The following is an 18,348-nucleotide window of genomic DNA, read 5'->3' as shown; positions in this document are numbered from 1 at the left end:
AGTCAATACATGTTAGAATCACCTTTGGCAGAGATTACAGCTGTGAGTTTTTCTGGGTAAGTCTCCAAGAGCTTTGCACACCTGGATTGTACAATATTTGCACATTATTCTTTTTTTCTTCAAGCTCTGTCAACTTGGTTGGTGATCATTGCTAGACAACCATTTTCAAGTCTTGCGATAGATCTTCTAGCAGATTTAAGTCAAAACTGTAACTAGGCCTCTCAGGAACATTCAATGTTATCTTGGTCAGCAACTCCATTGTATATTTTGCCTTGTGTTTTCGTTTATTGTTCTGCTGAAAGGTGAATTTGTCTTCCAGTGTCCATTGGAAAGCAGACTGAACAAGGTTTTCCTCTAGGATTTTACCTGTGCTTAGCTCTATTCCGTTTATTTTTATACCCCCAAAAACTCCCTAGTCCTTGCTGAGGACATGCATACCCATAAAATTATGCAGCCACCACCATGCTTGACAATATGAAGAGTGGTACTCAGTGATGTGTTGTGTTGGAATTGCCCCGAACATAACACTTTGTATTCAGGACCTAAAGTTTTGTCTTTGCCAATTTCTTTTGAGTTTCACTTTAGTGCCTTATTGCAAACAGGATGGATGTTTTATGTTTTGTTTTCTGTACAGGCTTCCTTCTTTTCTCTCTGTTATTTAGGTTAGTATTGTGGATTAACTACTATGTTGTTGATCCATCCTCAATTTTATCCTATCACAGCCATTAAACTCTGTTTTATAGTCACCATTGGCCTCATGGTGAAATCCCTGAGCGGTTTCCTTCCTCTCCAGCAACTGAGTTAGGAAGGACGCCTGTATCTTTGTAGTGACTGGGTGTATTGATACCATCCAAAGTGTAATTAATAAGGTCACCATGCTCAAAGAGAAATTCAATATCCGCTTTTTTTTTTACCCATCTACCAATAGGTGCCCTTTGTGAGGCATTGGAAAACCTCCCTGGTCTTTCCGATTGAGTCTGTGTTTGAAATGTACTGCTCCACTGAGGGACCTTACAGATAATTATATGTGTGGAGTACAGAGATGAGGTAGTCACTAAACAGTTATACTAAACACTATTATTGCCCACGAAGTGCATCCATGATAGTTATTATGTTACTTGTTAATCAAATGTATACTCCTGAACTTTTTAGGCTTGCCATAAAAAAAGGGGTTGAATACTTATTGAGTCAAGACATTTCAGCTTTTCATTTTTAATGAATTTGGAGAATGTTCTAAACAGATAATTCCACTTTGACATTGTGGGTTATTGTGTTTGTAGGCCGGTGACACAAAATCTCAATTTAATCCATTTATAATTCAGACTGTAATACAACAAAATGTGGAAAAAGTAAAGGGGTGTGAATACTTTCTGAAGGCACTGTATATCTCTCTATATATGGCTCCGGCACTGTGCACCCTTGTGCAATGGAGCGAGTATGTTATGGATGAGTGATGTCAGAGTTTGATTAGATGTTGAACTGCACTGGTGGGCATACTTAGCTTCTGTTCTCATCACTGAGATATGCAGAGCAGACTCCTCCACATCCCACACGCTTGCAAGCTCTGAGGTAAATGGAAAGAATCTTACCAATGGAAAATTCAGTGAATCTCTCGTAAAAGTGTTGACACCCTCACACAATGTTGAGTTTTTCAGATCAGGCAAAAGGCCTATAGGACAAGAGTCTGTATTTGAGGTAACACTTTAATATGTGATTATTCTTGTCAATCAATACCCATTGTTTCGCTGTACTTAAAGGGGCAATCTGCAGTTCAAACAACAACAAAGCCTACACTACGCCACTGTTTTGGTAAACAGCTGAGAGATGGCCCCTTTATCGTGAATTGTTTTACTGCTATATGTACAGTATAACAATGAGTATTCATTACCTACACTGTATGTACAATAATTATCATAGTAATAACACTGTAAAATAAAGTGTCACCATTTTTGACAGTTTTATGATTTTGGCAGTGGCTCAAGAAAATAATGGGCGGGAACAATAATATCCTGAGTATAGCACGTAGGCCAGCAGAAGGCTTGCTATCTTCTATATACAGTGCTGGCCTAGTGTAGCTCATTCGAGAAGCCTGACTTCAGTGGTGCATAGGTAGTAATAGGGAATACATATATTGATGCTGTATGTACAGTGTGTACTTACTGTCTATTCTTGTGAGTATGTTTGGGGGGGTTTGTTTGTTAGTGGTCAGTTAGGGTTTAGGATCAAGGCAGTATCTTGTCAGGACCATGTCTATTTGCTGACGCCCTGGCCGGCTGAGTGGCCTAATAGGTGTTGTAGTAGGAGCTACTCCCTGTCCAAACCAGACTATCGTTTACTCCATTCACATCCTTCTGCCACATCAAGCATGAACTTCAGACCAACCCCCCTGCTTCTTCATTTTCCCTGATTCTCTATTAAGCAGTTAATTCCATTTTCTTTCTTTTTTCTTCCTGCATATCCTTTATTTCATGTTTTAAAAAAAACAGACCAGACTAATAAGTACTAATTTATGTCAAATCTCAGCCAGCCCCTTGTCCTGTCCCTCTGAAGCCACCCTGACCTCATCGGGTCACCCCCTGGCCCTGTGCTCTGCATGCAATTAAAGCCCCCCTGCCCCATCGGAGCAGATTACATCAGTGATCTGCTGTTGGACGCACCTACTGCCTAATGGGCCCTGCTAGCGCTGCCTCTGTTCTATCTGCCTTTCTGTTCCATAGCCCCTAATTCAGCTCCTCGCAGGGTGCTGGCAGATGTCTGAATGTCATGGCAGGTCTGGCCCACTGTGGTGCTGAGGTTAGAGATTCCAGAGGTCTTGGCTCATGTGTTGGGTTGGGCCGGCCATGCCTTTGGGCTGGGCTAAGCCAGGCCGTGTGGACTATAAAGAGTCTCAGGCGATGGAGCTAGTGCACATCAAAAGCAGCAGAGGTCCCATAGGTGAAGACTGACCACCTCCAGAGAACGCAGACAAAGGCAAACCCGAGCAGCCGCCAACATGAGTCGCAGCCCTGAGAGGATTTCGTCCTACCGACGCCACTTTGAGGACAGCGGCAGCTCATCCTCCTACCAGGTTAGGGTGTCCAGCCCATCCCCGACCCGGAGAGTTAACCGCCACCAGTCAGCCAGCTACTCGCGCAGTGCCGGAGCCAGCAGTATGCAGGCCCAGACCATGGGCAGAAGGACCGTCTCCACCTCACGTAACGCCCGCATGGCTGGGTAAGATGCTCACTCCACCCTGTACACCAAGTACACTAATAGCCTTTTCACATTACTAAGCCAAACTGAGCTGTACTGAGCTGGCCTGGTTCTGCATCCACCATAGTTGCTAGGGCTATACCAAAGATCTTTATAACTAACCCAAGATAGACCAGAGCCTGTCGTTTCCAATGGGAGCAAATTAATCATAGTGGGCAGAACAAGCAAGGAGGTGGGCAGAGTCAAGCATGAGCTAGCGAGATCCTACTGGTGCATTTTTAGCATTTATTTGCATATTTCAGGGAACGCCTACTCTCTGAAGTGCTTATGTGCAATACTGTAACTCAATTGGCCCATGCACTCCTTCTAAACAATGTCATTTTTACAAACTTGGCCAAAGGATAAAGTCTACAAAACGTGGTCCACTTGTTACAGGTTCTAGTTTTGGAAACAGAAAACTGCAATAAGATCAAATGTTTCATTGAGGAGAAAATTTGTAGAATGTCAAAAAAAAGTGGTTAGAGCGTCGGGCCAGTAACCGAAAGGTTACAAGGTAAAAATCTGTCGTTCTAACCCTGAGCAAGGCAGTTTAACCCACTGTTCCCCGGGTGCCAAAGACATGGATGTCGATTAAGGCAGAACCCCCGCACCTCTCTGATTCAGAGGGGCTAGGTTAAATGTGGACACATTTCAGTTGATGGCATTCAGTTGTACAACTGACTAGGTATTCCCCTTTCCCTTTCATCACCATATTTGGTAGTGAGTGGAAACGCCGACCGGATGCTACACATTTACACATCCTGTGAAATATCTGATTCATTGTCCAATCTGTGGCTTTACTCAAATGTTCAAGCCCAGTAAGGCACAGTATGGTTCGGTTTGGCATAGTAGTGGGTAATAGAGGTTATATAGATACAGCTGATAAAATATAGGTAACATCTTAAAGAGAGAGTGCGAGATTACACACTGCTGATACACCACAAGTATTCTATTTGTGAATTTACAGAAAGCGAGTTGTTACATTACCACCAAAACACAGGCAGTTATTACAGTACAAGATAGATGATATGTTGCTGTCAACAGTGTATGTACCTCCCCTCCTCTTACTGCTCTTCTGAGGCTATAAGCCACTTTGTCTCCTTACTGGCAGATGACTCAAAGACTTCTTCCTGAAAGACATAACACATCGAATTCTCCTTCACTCGGTGAAATACATTTTCCCGTCTAATTGCGCTGGAGACAAGCCTGTCTTTCAGAGTTGATAGGCGACCTTTATTGTTATCAAGCAATTAAAAACACCATCAAGCAAATGAACTCTTAGATAGTGGAACCACAGACAATTTATAATCCACCACCTCTCCCTCTCTTATACAAACCACAGTTGTAATTGTTTCTTATTGTGCAGCACCAGCCTATTTCTGAATGTATTTTTGATGCAAGTCGAAGGCATCAGTTGATTAAAACGAATAGAGAAACTTTTAGTTGTCAAAAAGTAAGGCCTGTGTCAATTTTCCACATAACTATTAGCCTACAGGACTAGCATCTAAATAATTTACAACTCTTTATTTAATTGTGAATTTTAGGTTTTAAGGATCAATAAATAAATAAGTAGGTAGGTCTAAACACTGGAAGAGACTAAATTCAATACATTTCAAAAACAGCAAAACAGCTCACATCCATGAGAACAACATACATTTTATTCAAACGAAGTATTTTAATTTGTAACAGCTGTAGGCCATAGCTGTGGGATTTGTGGGTGCTGCAGCACCCCCTGAAAAATCTGAATTTTAAAAATCTATAAATTACGGTTTGTAAAAAAAAATAATAATAAATAAAATAAAATGTTGTATAATTAAGAAAAGTATTTTGCAGGATTCAATAGTTGGACGTGTTAGAGTTGTTGCCCTGACCCTTTCTCTGCAATTGTCATTCTAATGGAATCAATAAAGAACAAAACCCTATTCATCAAACATTTACATCAAAAGGTGTAAAGTTATGGGAAATACACAAACAAATAACAAATAACATGGAAAACAACCACTTTTTGTGAAGTATTAATTTACCATCTTTACAAACTACTTAATGTCAATGTCCATTACTGTATTGTATTGTATTGTTTTGTTTTTTTATCACAAAAAGTAGTGCACTGGCCTTTACTAGTCCAGTATTAGCGGATGGATAAAGACGTCTTCAGCCAAGCCAAAACATTGTTTTGCATCTGACATCAGAGTAGGAACAAATGTGGCACCTGGAAATTAATAAAAGATTGTGACAAGCCATCGATCAACCATGTGGCTCTGATATGACATGCAAGTGGCAATAACATTTAATGTTGACGTTATGTCTTGACGTTCACAGAATAACAAAGTGATGTCAGTTATCTCCAGGTCAAGCGGTGAGTGTTGAACTGTCTGTCGTTTTAGCGGGAATGTGGGAACATTGGCATGTGTGGGCTATGGCAACGGGGCCCCGGTGGACCTGGACGCATCTGCTGCCGAGAACAAAGTATTCCTCAGCACGCGCAGTGGTGAGCGGCAGGAGATGGTCGTATTGAACGACAGACTTGCTGTTTACATTGAGAAGGTAAGCACTCACCACGCTTTGCTCACACACAAGGTGCACAGACTAATTGACACAACATATGGGGATGAACTTGCTGTTTTTGTGCCTTTCATATTAGAGATAGCCAACTTTCTAGTAAGCCATAGCCTATACATAGCTGTTCTTCACACATGGATGTGCTATTGTGTGTGGGTTCTGGCCGGATACATTGCCTCAGTGCCACAGCCAATATTCTTTAACATCTATGCGATATTCTGCCGCCCATAAGTAGAGGAACAATGTTTATTTGATGGAATTTGTCTAATTAGACTACGCTTGCTTGAGTGTGCCATACAGGCATGCAGCCTTCTGGCTGTGGAGACGGAGTCGCTCATTATTCCCACGTATTTGGGCAGCGAGCATATTCAAGTGAGGGGCCCTGGTGAATTTGATGATTATTTATACCCTGCCATTGTCATTCTCTTAAAAGGTTCGGTCCCTGGAGCAGCAGAACAAGTTGTTGGAGATGGAGATTGACGGCATCCAGAACCGGTTCGTGAAGCCGTCGGGCCTGCGCAAACTCTATGAGGATCAGCTGAGAGATCTGAAGAAGATTGCAGATCAGATGAGAATGCAGCGGGTGAGACTGAATGACTTAACCCACACGTCATCACTGTCACCTTTTTTATTGTTTACCTTGCAGAAAACAGAAAACACACACACAGAGGAGGAGAGGGAGAATTGGAATGAGTCCAATATGGTGACACTGCTGACACAGCCAATAAGTTATTATCGGCTTGTTACCTTTATAGCACAGGTTAATATGTGTTTTGGTTTACAGGACCAAGCCTTAGCTGGCAAAGAGGCCATGGCAGGTCAACTGGAGATAACCAAAGTCAAATACGAGGAGGCAGTTGAGCTGAGGAGGCGGGCTGAGATGGAGATCGAAGCATTCCGTCCGGTGAGAAGCTGTTTAATCACTGTTAGCCAAAATTGCCTAATAAACATCAACGTGCCATTGACGCCATTGTGTGCCGCTATATGGTTTTCAGGATGTGGACAGAGCCACCTCTCAGCGCATCGCTCTGGAGAAACAGCTCGAGCAGTTGGAGGTGGAGATTGAATTCCTTCAGAGGGTGCACAAAGCGGTAGGTCGCATTATAGCGCGCACTGATTGATTTGGACCGAACTATACCAACTCTAGCTAATGGACAAAATGATAAACAGTAAATCAAGGAGGGGGGGGGGGGGGGGGGGGTGTGAATTTACTCTTAGGAGTTATCTTAACCCTCAAGAGAGTGATATGCTTCCTGTGTCGATAACTGGAGTTTATTGGGATGGAGTACTTTTAACTCCATTAAGAGTAACCAGAGAAAGGGAGTTAAATCTATGGAGTTTTCCACAGATGTGGGAGGGGCCTCATTGTCATATTTCCCAACATGCTCTGTTGCAGGCAGTTTTTTTTATTTTTTATATTGTTTCAATATGTGTTTTTGCATGTACATTGATAATAAACACACATTTTTTTTCTAAACAAATCCAATCTGTAAAGAGTTTAATTAACTCTTGCGATTTTACTGTGTAGGCCTACATCATCTTTTTTATTTAACGAGGCAAGTCAGTTAAGAACAAATTCTTATTTACAATGACGGCCTAGGAACAGTGGGTTAACTGCCTTGTTCAGAGGCAGAACAACAGATTTTTACCTTGTCAGCTCGGGGATTTGATCTAGCAACCTTTCGGTTACTAGTCCAATGATCTAACCACTAGGCTACCTACCGTCCCCTTTAACCATTTAATTGAACCTTTTTTCTTTCTCAGGAAATTGAAGAGCTACTGAAAATGATATATGCTGCCCACTCCTCAGCCCAGAGCGCTTATGACCTCCCCGACATCTCAGGCGCTCTCAAACAAATCCAAGCTCAGTATGACGAAATTGCGGCAAAAAATTTACAGGTAGGCCTATTTATAATTAACTGTAGTGTATACATACAGCAGTCATTCATTTCAAGGTGTGAATGTGTTTCATGACCTCAGAATATGTGTTTCGTGGCCCCTATATGTTATAGGAAATGGATTCCTGGTATAAAAGTAAATTTGAAGACCTGAACAACAAGACGACGAAACATGTGGATATAGTTCGAAGTGTCAGGGAAGAAGTTGCTGGCGCCAAGAAGGATGTAAGTTAGGCTATTTGATAAAGATATTCCTACATGATTGTAAAATGTGACACATTTACTATTATTATTGAGTCTATATCCAAATAAGAGTTGTAGCCAATGGCAATGGATATTTTCCTCAATCAAAATATGAATGAAAAATACATTTGTATTGTATTTTTCCTAACCTTTGAAGATCCTAAACAAAGAGCGTGGCCTGGAAGCTTTGAAGACCAAGAATGAGGCTCTGGAGGCACAAATTCGTGAAGCACAGGAAAAGTACAAGAAAGAGCTGGAGGACCTTCAGGTGAGCACGTTCGATCAGAAGGTGGGAGGGTCCAGTTATTCATGAACCTTACCTCAGTCCGGTTTACTACAGAACTCAACCATTAAATATCTGAATTGATTGTACACAGTTCAAATCCAAGTAGGGTACATATGAAAGGTTGGTGTTGAACCTTTCATCTGTAGCCTACTAAGGTGCAAACTCAAGCTGGCTCTTTTGACGTCACAGGCAAGAATTGAGGCCCTGAAGGAGGAGCTGAAATCCACCAAGTCTAAAATCGCTCTGCACCTGCGTGAATACCAGGACCTTCTGAACATGAAGATGGCTCTGGAGATTGAGATCACAACTTACAGGTGAGGTTTAGTGCAATGGATTTAGATAGGATCATACAGAGCATGTAAATAACCTTTAGAAGAGCAAATTTGTGGTAATGTCATACATTCTTGATTCTGATCCATTGATACGACTTTTCTCTGTTTCCATAGGAAGCTGATTGAGGGTGAGGACTTGCGACTCACAACCATGGTTGGGACCATGTCCATAATGAGTAGCAGCTCAAGCTCCATGAGCGCTGGGATGAGTGTGGGCATGGCTGGAGGCATTGGACCTGGAGGCAGTGGTGGAGGAATGGGTGGAGGAATGGGTGGCGCTGGAAGCTTAGGTGGAATGGGTGCTGGAGGGATGGGAGCTGGAGGCATGGGTGCAGGAGGCAGGGGTGGAGCTGGAAGCATTGGTGGAGGAATGGGAGCTGGAGGAATTGGGGCCAAAGGCGTGGGTGCTGGAGGTGTGGGTGCTGGAGGCCTAGGAGCTGGAGGAATGGGTGGAGGTATGGATGGTGGAGGAATTGGTGCTGTAGCCAATGGTGCTAAAGGCATGGGTGCTGGAGCCATGGGTCCTGGAGGCAATGGTGGAGGCATGGGAAAAGGTGCAGGTGATTATGGGTACGGCGCCTCCATGGAGTACTCCCACGAGGAACAGGCAGTGGAGATGACGGAGAGGAGGACGGTGCTCATCAGGTAAAAGTAACCTGCACTTAAACAATAATGTGAGTATTGTAGGAGTATTGACCATTGTTAGGACAGAACATTGTTAGGTCAGAATGTTTAACACAATGAAAATTCTTCACACCGTGTCTTTTGTAAAGAAACTTATTCAACCAGGTAATTTTTTTATTTCCCTTAGAACAGTTAAATCGGAGGATGAAACACTGGAAAGCGACACAAAGGAGCAAACCTACATAATCTCTGGCGCTGCCGACGACTCGGACGAGGAATAGGCGTAAATGACCATGTGACCTCCTCTCACCCCTTAACCCCTCACGCCCCTGGAGCTTTGCACTGACGGCTCATGTCTGGTCTCTGACCTTTGACCAAGACATGAGACCATGAATGACCCTGCAACCTAGTCAAGCAGTACCCTTCAGCTCTTGTGATGTGCCTTTGAACCACATATTCAGAAACTCTGTGTGCCTTACACAGCTACTCAACAAGCAGCAAATAAAGCTCTCTGCATTCAATTCCTGGTGTTTCATTCATTACATTGTCTGGTTTGGTTTAGTTATTAGGCTACATAATGTTTTTGTGCACAATGAATCATAGGAAATGTTATCCTGAAATGCATTTCCATATAAGCTTTTGTGACATCCCCCTAAGGCACAATGAAAACCACAATCGATATGGTACCATGGAGAGGTTAAATTACACACATTCCATGTTACACAAATTCTCACTCGCTCTCCCACTCACATTGAATATATGAGGTGGTCCTTGCTCTGCACACTAGGCCTATGGGTCGTACGAGCGTGTGGAGATGCAGGGTGCGATAGAGCAACAAGAGAGTGAAGGAGAGGTAAAGTGAAGGATGAGTGAAGAGAGTCACCCGAGGGGTCCTTCGCCCTGACATCCTCTCGAGGGGCCATCATACAGCTTCAGTCTTGCAGCGAAGCGATGGCACATAGGCGTTCCATGTCCCCATTCCATCCATATCCTCACCTTTTCCATCTACCACTGATCGGGAGCGATTGGGTCTCGTCAGCACGTGCCAAACACAGTTAGGGTCCCATGATGGAGAGGACCAACAGCACAGAGGACATGAGGCAGATCGGAGCATCTAAAGGTCATGCAACACCAATCCACTCAAATACAACACAACTGAGATGAGAACACCGGTAGTACTATATCAGAATAGCATCATGATTCTAGTCATATATGCGAATGCACCTGGGGTCTTTTGTGTTATTGAATTATAGCATCAGTGGATCTGGAAGTACTCACTCACCTACTATTAGTTGTGTTCAAGATAAACGGAGAGACCCATTGCTGGTTTTGATACAAGCCTACATTGACAGGGAGTGTTTTGACATTGCCATTCCTTGAAGCCTATAACATATCAATGTGGGAGTGAAGGAAAATAACAGTTGCTGCTGTTTGTTGAGAATAAAGAGTATTTTGCCATGATTTTAGGTAAACTACAAAAGTCAAATGTTAAGAGGAAAGATTTTTTGAGAAGGTGAAAAAGTATGGAGCAGATTTCCAGGCCTATGGGTATAGAAGAACATCTCTTTTAATATATAGCATTTGCCTCTCAATGCACCTCTCTGATTCTGTTTCTCTAAAGAAAAATATACATTAGATAAAAAATATACCAATTATCTGAAGAACAAGGCCGGTGGTAGCTGAGATCAATCGATACTTCGCTTTGTTCTCTCAAAGTGATGTATTTCATGACACCATGTGTGAATGTAGTGACTTGTAATCGGGAACGAAAAGATGTAGCATTTTTGGATCACTTAGGGAGGGTCTAATTGTATTTATATTTTTATAAATACAATTTCACAGTCGGGGGTATGTTACTTAATATGTAGTCAAGTACAAATAAAAACCTGCTGGGCCTACATTAATACGCAAATGCATTTGTAAAATACGAACGTAGGCTATGTGTAGGCTATAGGTTCCAATCCAGCTCAAATCATTTTAATGCAGCAATTATCCGGATGATTCAGGAGCATCCAAGAGATAGATGTAGGCATATATCGAATTAATCAATAGCCGCCTATGTCCCTTGGTCATCATTTCCACAAGCTCATCCCACCCGAAACACAGGCGCAATTAATAGCCAGTATACAGGACTCTCTCTCACTCTCTCGTTGTTTCTCGGTAGAAGCGCACAGGAGATTATAGTTGAACCTAGAACTGTCAATCCCGCGCTCTAATGAGGAAGAGAGCCAGACAGACGTTCTCTCCACTCTGATTGGCCTTGATTCATATCATTAGATTACATTTTCTTCGCTCCTTAATGTGCATTGTGAAATAGAAAAACGGCGAAAAATAGCCTTCATCAATATGATGGGATGCAGTGTATCATCAATATAATTAAGATATAAGAAAGAGCCATAGGCCTGCGAGTGACCTCTGCGTCGAGATACGTTGATGTGGCGCTGGCACAATCGGGAACTAGCCATGGTTCTGTCAAGCACATTCCATCGTCTGCTGAAAATCGAACATATTAAACATTCAGCATATATACTGAACAAAAATATAAACGCGACATGTAAAGTGTTGGTCCCATGATTTATGACCTGAAATAAAAGATCCCAGACATTTTCCATACGCACAAAAAGCTTATTTCTCAAAAATGTTGTGCACAAATATGTTGACATATCTGTTAGTGAGCATTTCTCCATTGCCAAGATATTCCATCCACCTGATAGGTGTGGCATATCAAGAAACTGATAATTTCACAGGTGCACCTTGTGCTGGGGACCATATAAGGCCACTCAAAAATGTGCAGTTTTGTCACACAACACATTGCCACAGATGCCTCAAGTTTTGAGGGAGCATGCTTGACTGTAGGAATGTCCACCAGAGCTGTTGCCAGAGATTTGAATGCTATTTTTTCTACCATAAACCAACGTCGTTTTAGAGAATTTGGCAGTACATCCAACCTGTCTCACAACCTCAGACCACGTGTATGGCGTCGTGTGAGAGAGCGGTTTGATGATGTCATTGGTGGTGGGGATATGGTTTGGGCAGGAATAAGCTACAGATAACGAACACAATTGCATTTTATCGATGGCAATTTGAACGCACAGAGATACCATGACGAGATCCTGAGGCCCAATGGCGTGCCATTCATCCATCTCCATCACCTCATATGTTTCACCATGATAATGCACTGCCACATGCTGCAAGGATCTGAACACAATTCCTGCTTCCATGGCCTGCATACTCACCAGACATGTCACCCATTGAGCATATTTGAGATGCTCTGGGTTGACGTTTAATATGATGATAGCGTACGACAGCTTGTTCCAGTTCCCGCCAATATCCAGAAACTTCGCACAGCTATTGAAGTGGAATGGGACACCATTCCACAAGCCACAATCAACAACCTGATCAACTCCATGCGAAGGAGCTGTGTAGCACTGCATGAAGCGGTCACACCAGATACTGACTGGTTTTCTGATCCACACCCCTACTTTTTTTTAAAGGTATCTGTGAACAGATGCATATCTGTATTCCCATTCATGTGAAATCCATAGATTAGGGCCTAATGAATTTATTTAAATTGACTGATTTCCTTATATGAACTGAAACTCAGTAAAATCTTTGAAATTGTTGCATGTTGCCTTTATAGTTTTGTTCAGTAGAAATAGCATAAAATAAATATTACTCCACTAACAACCAGTTATTGTGTAGAATGGCAATGAAAAAGTAGACTAAATCTAGTAAATTGAAGTAGCCTATACGTATGCAAATTTCCAGCACTAACTTTGTTATAGGCCTATAAATCATGCTCTTGGAATAAAGTCCCCTGAATTTGACCGGCTTTGAGAAATGTCTGAAAAATAGAAAAATAAAAGCAAAAGCACTTTGATATTAATCGAATGTCTCTGAAGTAGAATAAATACTTTAGGCCTTACTATAGACCTTGTTACACCCTGTATATTGACACGTGCATGTTCAACTGAAATATATAACATCCCATGTAGACCTAATCCATTTAATAGGGCAAAGGTAGGCTATATTGACGTTTTTCGAAATGTAGCCTAGTTGTTACTCGAGCAAGGAAGAGCGTTCTCATTGTGAGTGGAAAAATAAAGATCCCACTTATATTTTTTGTAAATACTCATATTTCTCCCCAAATTATGTCTTAACAATAGACTCGATTAATTTTCTATTCATTAATTATTTTAGACCATACGCTTGACAGGACACAACATAAAAACGGTTGTTAATAGTCCTTGTACGATAAATTAAGAAATGAATGTCAGTCAAATCAGTCAAATGTAGGCCTATGGAAAGTAAACTAACATTTAGGCCTATGAGAATACAATAATAACATAATGTCTGTAGGCTACTCAAACGCACGTTCCTTGTTGATTTACAATTCCAAGAATATATCATATTATTTTGACTTCCTCTATACCTTCATTGAGAGCCTTTATTATTTCCCCAATAAGAACATGCTGAAAATATACATATTATTTTCCTAATATAATTGGTGGTGTTATTTTTAAATTCGCAGACAGCAGCAAGTGAGTGCAACTTTTTTTTAAATGAATGCGCTTTAGTCCTACTTTTGATAAGCAGCCAATGTTAAGACACGTAACATATCATGCATCCAGCGAAAAATGTGCATGCGCAACATAGGCTACAGGCTATTCCACACAAAACATTCAAAAAATTCCATAACGTTTCATAATTATACCCTGAACATAAAGCTATGAGTGTGCCGGAAGGACAAAGGTTTGACTTCTTTGAAACCTGTGAATTTCTGTCACTTTCTGAATATGTTTTAAGTGCCTTAATCCCCATTAGGGGCGGCTGACACGCCGAACTATTCATCTGGAGCCCTCCCTGAATACGTTTGCCGAGGAATGAACTTCACAAACAGAGCTCGTACTAAATGCGCTCGACGGCAGAGAAAATCGAATAGAGTGACAGTTTCATTCTGAGGCGGTCGAGTGAGAGAGGGTATGAATTTATAAGGTACACCGAAACAAATTTTCAATTCAAACAACTTTTCACCCCATTATCCGGGTCTCCTCAACCGAGACAAGTGAGTTAAAGTCAGGGAAATTTGGTTCAAAACCCGGCGCTGACTTTGTTGAGGACTGAATACTGAAATGGAGCGGCCCTCTAAAAAGGGCGTTTAAAAATGAGAGCACGCATGATCAGCGTCGAATCAGTTGCCACTTATTTCGCCACTCTTTAATGCGATTTTGAATATTAGTCTGGGTTAGAATCCCTATCATGTCATCTGGTGGGACTCCCATACAAGCATAATTAGGCCTACTATTCAAACGAGTCAGTATGTCCCACCCGCATCCCCTATCTGTCCACCATTTTTGTGCAGCATACATTTTCCAAGTTTTAGATGGCAAAGCAAATTTAAATAAAGCCTGTGGAATTTCCTAAAAGTGAAAAACATAATCATGGTAACATTATCATTAAAAGGCATAGGCTATGCCTGAGGTGTGAAATTACGAAGGGAAATACGTTATTCATTCTTTAAAGCATGCTCTTTATGAAAATGCACTTGTTCCCAAGTGGACCTGGCTATAGTCCATGCCAGAGGTGTCCTACCCATAGGGGCCACAGGAGAATGTGCCCCCTTAGATTTGTCCTGTAAACATGACAAATATATATATATACAGTACAAGTTAAAAGTTTGGACACAACTTGGACACAACTTCTCATTCAAGGGTTTTTATTGTAAAATAAAAGTAAAGACATCAAAACTATGAAATAACATATGTGGAATCATGTAGTAACCAAAAAAGTTTTAAACAAATCAAAATACATTTTATATTTTAGATTGTGTAAAGTAGTCACCTTTTGCCTTGATGACAGCTTTGCACACTCTTGGCATTCTCTCAAGCAGCTTCACCTGGAATGCTTTTCCAACAGTCCTGAAGGAGTTCCCGCATATGCTGAGCACTTTATGGCTGCTTTTTTTTCACTCTGCAGTCAAACTCATCCCAAACCATCTCAATTTGGTTGAGGTCGGGTGATTGTGGAGGCCAGGTCATCTGATGCAGAACTCCATTTTTATTTATTTATTTTTATTTAACCTTTATTTAACTAGTCAAGTCAGTGAAGAACAAATTATTATTTACAATGACGGCCTCCATCACTCTCCTTCTTGGTCAAATAGCCCTTACACATCCTGGAGGTGTGTTGGGTCATTGTCCAATTGAAAAACAAATGATAGTCCCACTAAGCACAAACCAGATGGGATGGCGTATTGCTGTAGAGTGCTGCGGTAGCCATGATGGTTAAGTGTGCCTTGAATTCTAAATAAATCACTGACAGTGTCACCAGTAAAGCACCCCCACACCCTCATACCTCCTCCTCCATGCTTCACGGTGAGTACCACACATGCGGAGATCATCCGTTTATCTACTCTGTGTCTCATAAAGACACGGCAGTTGGAACCAAACATCTCAAATTTGGACTCATCAGACCAGAGGACAGATTTCCACTGGCCTAATGTCCATTACATGTGTTTCTTGGCCAAAGCAAGTCTCTTCTTCTTATTGGTGTCCTTTAGTAGTTGTTTCTTTGCAGCAATTCAACCATGAAGGCCTGATCTATGTGAATCTCCTCTGAACAGTTGATGTTGAGATGTGTCTGTTACTTGAACTCTGTGAACATTTATTTGGGCTGCAATTTCTGAGGCTGGTAAACTCTGCAGCAGAGGGAACTCTGGGTGTTCCTTTCCTGTGGCAGTGCTCACTAGATCCAGTTTCATCAGAGTGCTAGATGGTTTTTGTGACTGCACTTGAAGAAACTTTCAAAGTTCTTGAAATTTTCCCCATTGACTGACCTTCATGTCTTAAAGTAATGATGGACTGTCATTTCTCTTCGCTTATTTGAGCTGTTCTTGCCATAATATGGACTTGGTCTTTTACTAAATAGGGCTATCTTCTGTATACCAACCCTACCTTGTCACAACACAACTGATTGGCTCAAACACATTAAGAAGGAAAGAAATTCCACTATTTAACTTATAACAAAGCACACATGTTAATTGAAATGCATTCCAGGTGACTTCCTCATGAAGCTGGTTGAGAGAATGCCAAGAGTGTGCAAAGCTGTCATCAAGGCAAGATGTGGCTACTTTGAAGAATCTGAAATATAAAATATATTTTCATTTGTTTAGCACTTTTTTGGTTGTACATGATTCCATATGTTATTTCATATTTTTGATGTCTTCAGTATTATTCTACAATGTAGAAAATAGTAAAAAGAAAGAAAAACCCTCGGATGAGTAGGTGTGTCCAAACTTTTGACTGGTACTGTGTATATATATATATATATATATATATATATATATATATATATATATATATATATATATATATATATATATATATAATACTACTAGCCACCTAGCACTTTTATGAAGTTGGCCGTAGCTAGCCCAGATAGGTTCCCAAGGTTGGTAGACTTTGGAAAAGTAACCAATTACTAAATGTTCTGAACAAAAAAAAGTTGTTAATTGAAAGCTGTTGAATGAAAGCTGTGAAGCAGATTTCAATATTTTACCCAAATTTTAGCAGAGATGCAGATAACCATATTTATTTTCTCAAGAGATATGGTTAGATATGAAGAAGAATTAAGCATAATAATTATAGCTATAGATTGCAGGAAAAGTGTGTTTCAGGTGTTTGAAAAATGCTAAATTTGCCACTTCATGGAAGTGGCCTAGCCCCCGTTCGAACCACCTCCCAGCCATCCTCACATGCTTTAATTGTGCCCCCTCAGATTTGTGTGGTGCGTGACACCCCTCGTGACAACTCTGCTACACTATAAATGAAAAGTATCAGAATGCCACCATATTTCACAAAATGTCTTTATGTCAGTTAGCAGAACATGGGGCCAATAATGTGACACTGATGAAGATATGAAGTATGAAACTTTGTCTTGTCTTTGCACTTTTCCCACTTTCCAACTTTATCACAATGAAAATGCAATACGCAATACACATCAAAGAGACAATCTAAATAAAGGTTAAATAACAAAATATAACAATCATTGTGCGTAAAATGCAATGCTACCCCCTCTACCCAACACATACATGGGAGAAAAAAAATGACCTACCAGGCTAAATTTAAATGGAACAATGATTTGGTCATTTGAAAAGGCCCGAGCTAAGTTTATGGTCTACTTATTTTTCCTGGGAGCCCGGTGGGACTGAAACGGTATTGTAACCGGTCCAGAAGAATGTGTGTTGAACCCTTGGCACTCTCGGGTAGTTAAGGAGCATGAATTGAGTTCCCTGGTGGGGCATTGGTCCCCGTAACCGCGCAGCTTTACACACTGGTTATCCCTCTACATTCATGGCTCATTAAGGGCCAACATGTTAAATCAAAACCCCACATTACGATGGGATTGTAAAATTGAAGTGCTGGCACTCTAATCTGGAGGACCCGGGCAAAGCGAAATAGGCCAAATCCTATAAAAACGTCTCCCTCCACTCAAGTTCCAATTCTTCAATGGCCGTTATTTTAAATCATTAAAGAGATGCGAAGTTCGTTAAGAGAGTAAGTAAGGTTTTGTGGAATATTGTGATTGACTACGCAATACTGTTCTCGAATAAAGCTGAGACCATGTAATTAATGTGTCTTTTAAAAAGAGGAGGACAATACCGACGGTCAAGCTATTTAATTTCATTTAATTTTCCATCCCATTTGTTTCGAACACTGCTTTCACTTCTGACACCGAGCCTTTGACTGTTCACCGTGCTTCAGTGCGCGCATTGGAATGGGATTCACCCTTACTTTTCGAGGGTTAGCAAACAGAAAGGAAATGTCTCCCGTTCCCCCTCTGAGAATAATTAATTTCACTTTGAGAACTTCGACGTTGAGCCACAGGATGAGAATGAGAATCGGCCCGACTGGTGTGAGAGATTTGGAGGACGGACCCGTTATTCTCGGGTGGATGGGAACCAGTCACAAATGGCAACATTAATAAATAACCCTCCGCACAGCCGGACTTTGCATACGCCTATTGATGAAATTGTTCGCGTGTCGTTCACGCTCGTTGACTCGTGAAGCTGCGAGAAGGGAAGCCTTACAGAATGGAGCAGTGGGATACCTTTACGTGGCTAGAGAGAGACCACATCGCTGCCCCCCCTCAATTATGGCGCAGTGTCATCCCAGAG

General features: G+C 41.4%; 1 protein-coding gene and 1 long non-coding RNA gene across 3 annotated transcripts in view; both read left to right on the top strand.

Moving 5' to 3' along the window:
• Positions 1-10,855, top strand: part of LOC149984557 (uncharacterized) — a 123,907-nt gene extending 113,052 nt beyond the window's left edge. The window contains exon 3 of the long non-coding RNA XR_016494634.1: positions 10,842-10,855. This is a non-coding gene — a long non-coding RNA (uncharacterized LOC149984557). The remainder of the gene's footprint in view (positions 1-10,841) is intronic.
• zgc:172323 (Filament_head and Filament domain-containing protein) lies at positions 2,907-9,694 on the top strand. Of its 2 annotated transcripts, none has more exons than XM_021596357.3 (11): positions 2,907-3,213; positions 5,616-5,775; positions 6,224-6,373; positions 6,575-6,694; positions 6,786-6,881; positions 7,555-7,689; positions 7,803-7,913; positions 8,089-8,199; positions 8,407-8,531; positions 8,664-9,194; positions 9,366-9,694. In XM_021596357.3, exons 1-11 carry the CDS (start codon positions 2,993-2,995, stop codon positions 9,367-9,369), a joined length of 1,764 nt encoding a protein of 587 aa, XP_021452032.2. In that variant the 5' UTR covers positions 2,907-2,992; the 3' UTR covers positions 9,370-9,694. The 2 variants fall into 2 exon arrangements, with proteins under 2 accessions (XP_021452032.2, XP_021452024.2); XM_021596349.3 differs by having other exon boundaries at positions 9,361-9,694.
• Positions 10,856-18,348: the final 7,493 nt, after the last annotated feature.

The sequence above is a fragment of the Oncorhynchus mykiss genome, chromosome 3, assembly GCF_057628025.1.
Source record: "Oncorhynchus mykiss isolate SJ-2025 chromosome 3, ASM5762802v1, whole genome shotgun sequence".
NCBI lineage: Eukaryota > Metazoa > Chordata > Actinopteri > Salmoniformes > Salmonidae > Oncorhynchus > Oncorhynchus mykiss.
Note: the sequence above shows the minus strand (reverse complement) of the source record. Positions and strands in the feature narration are given on the sequence as shown.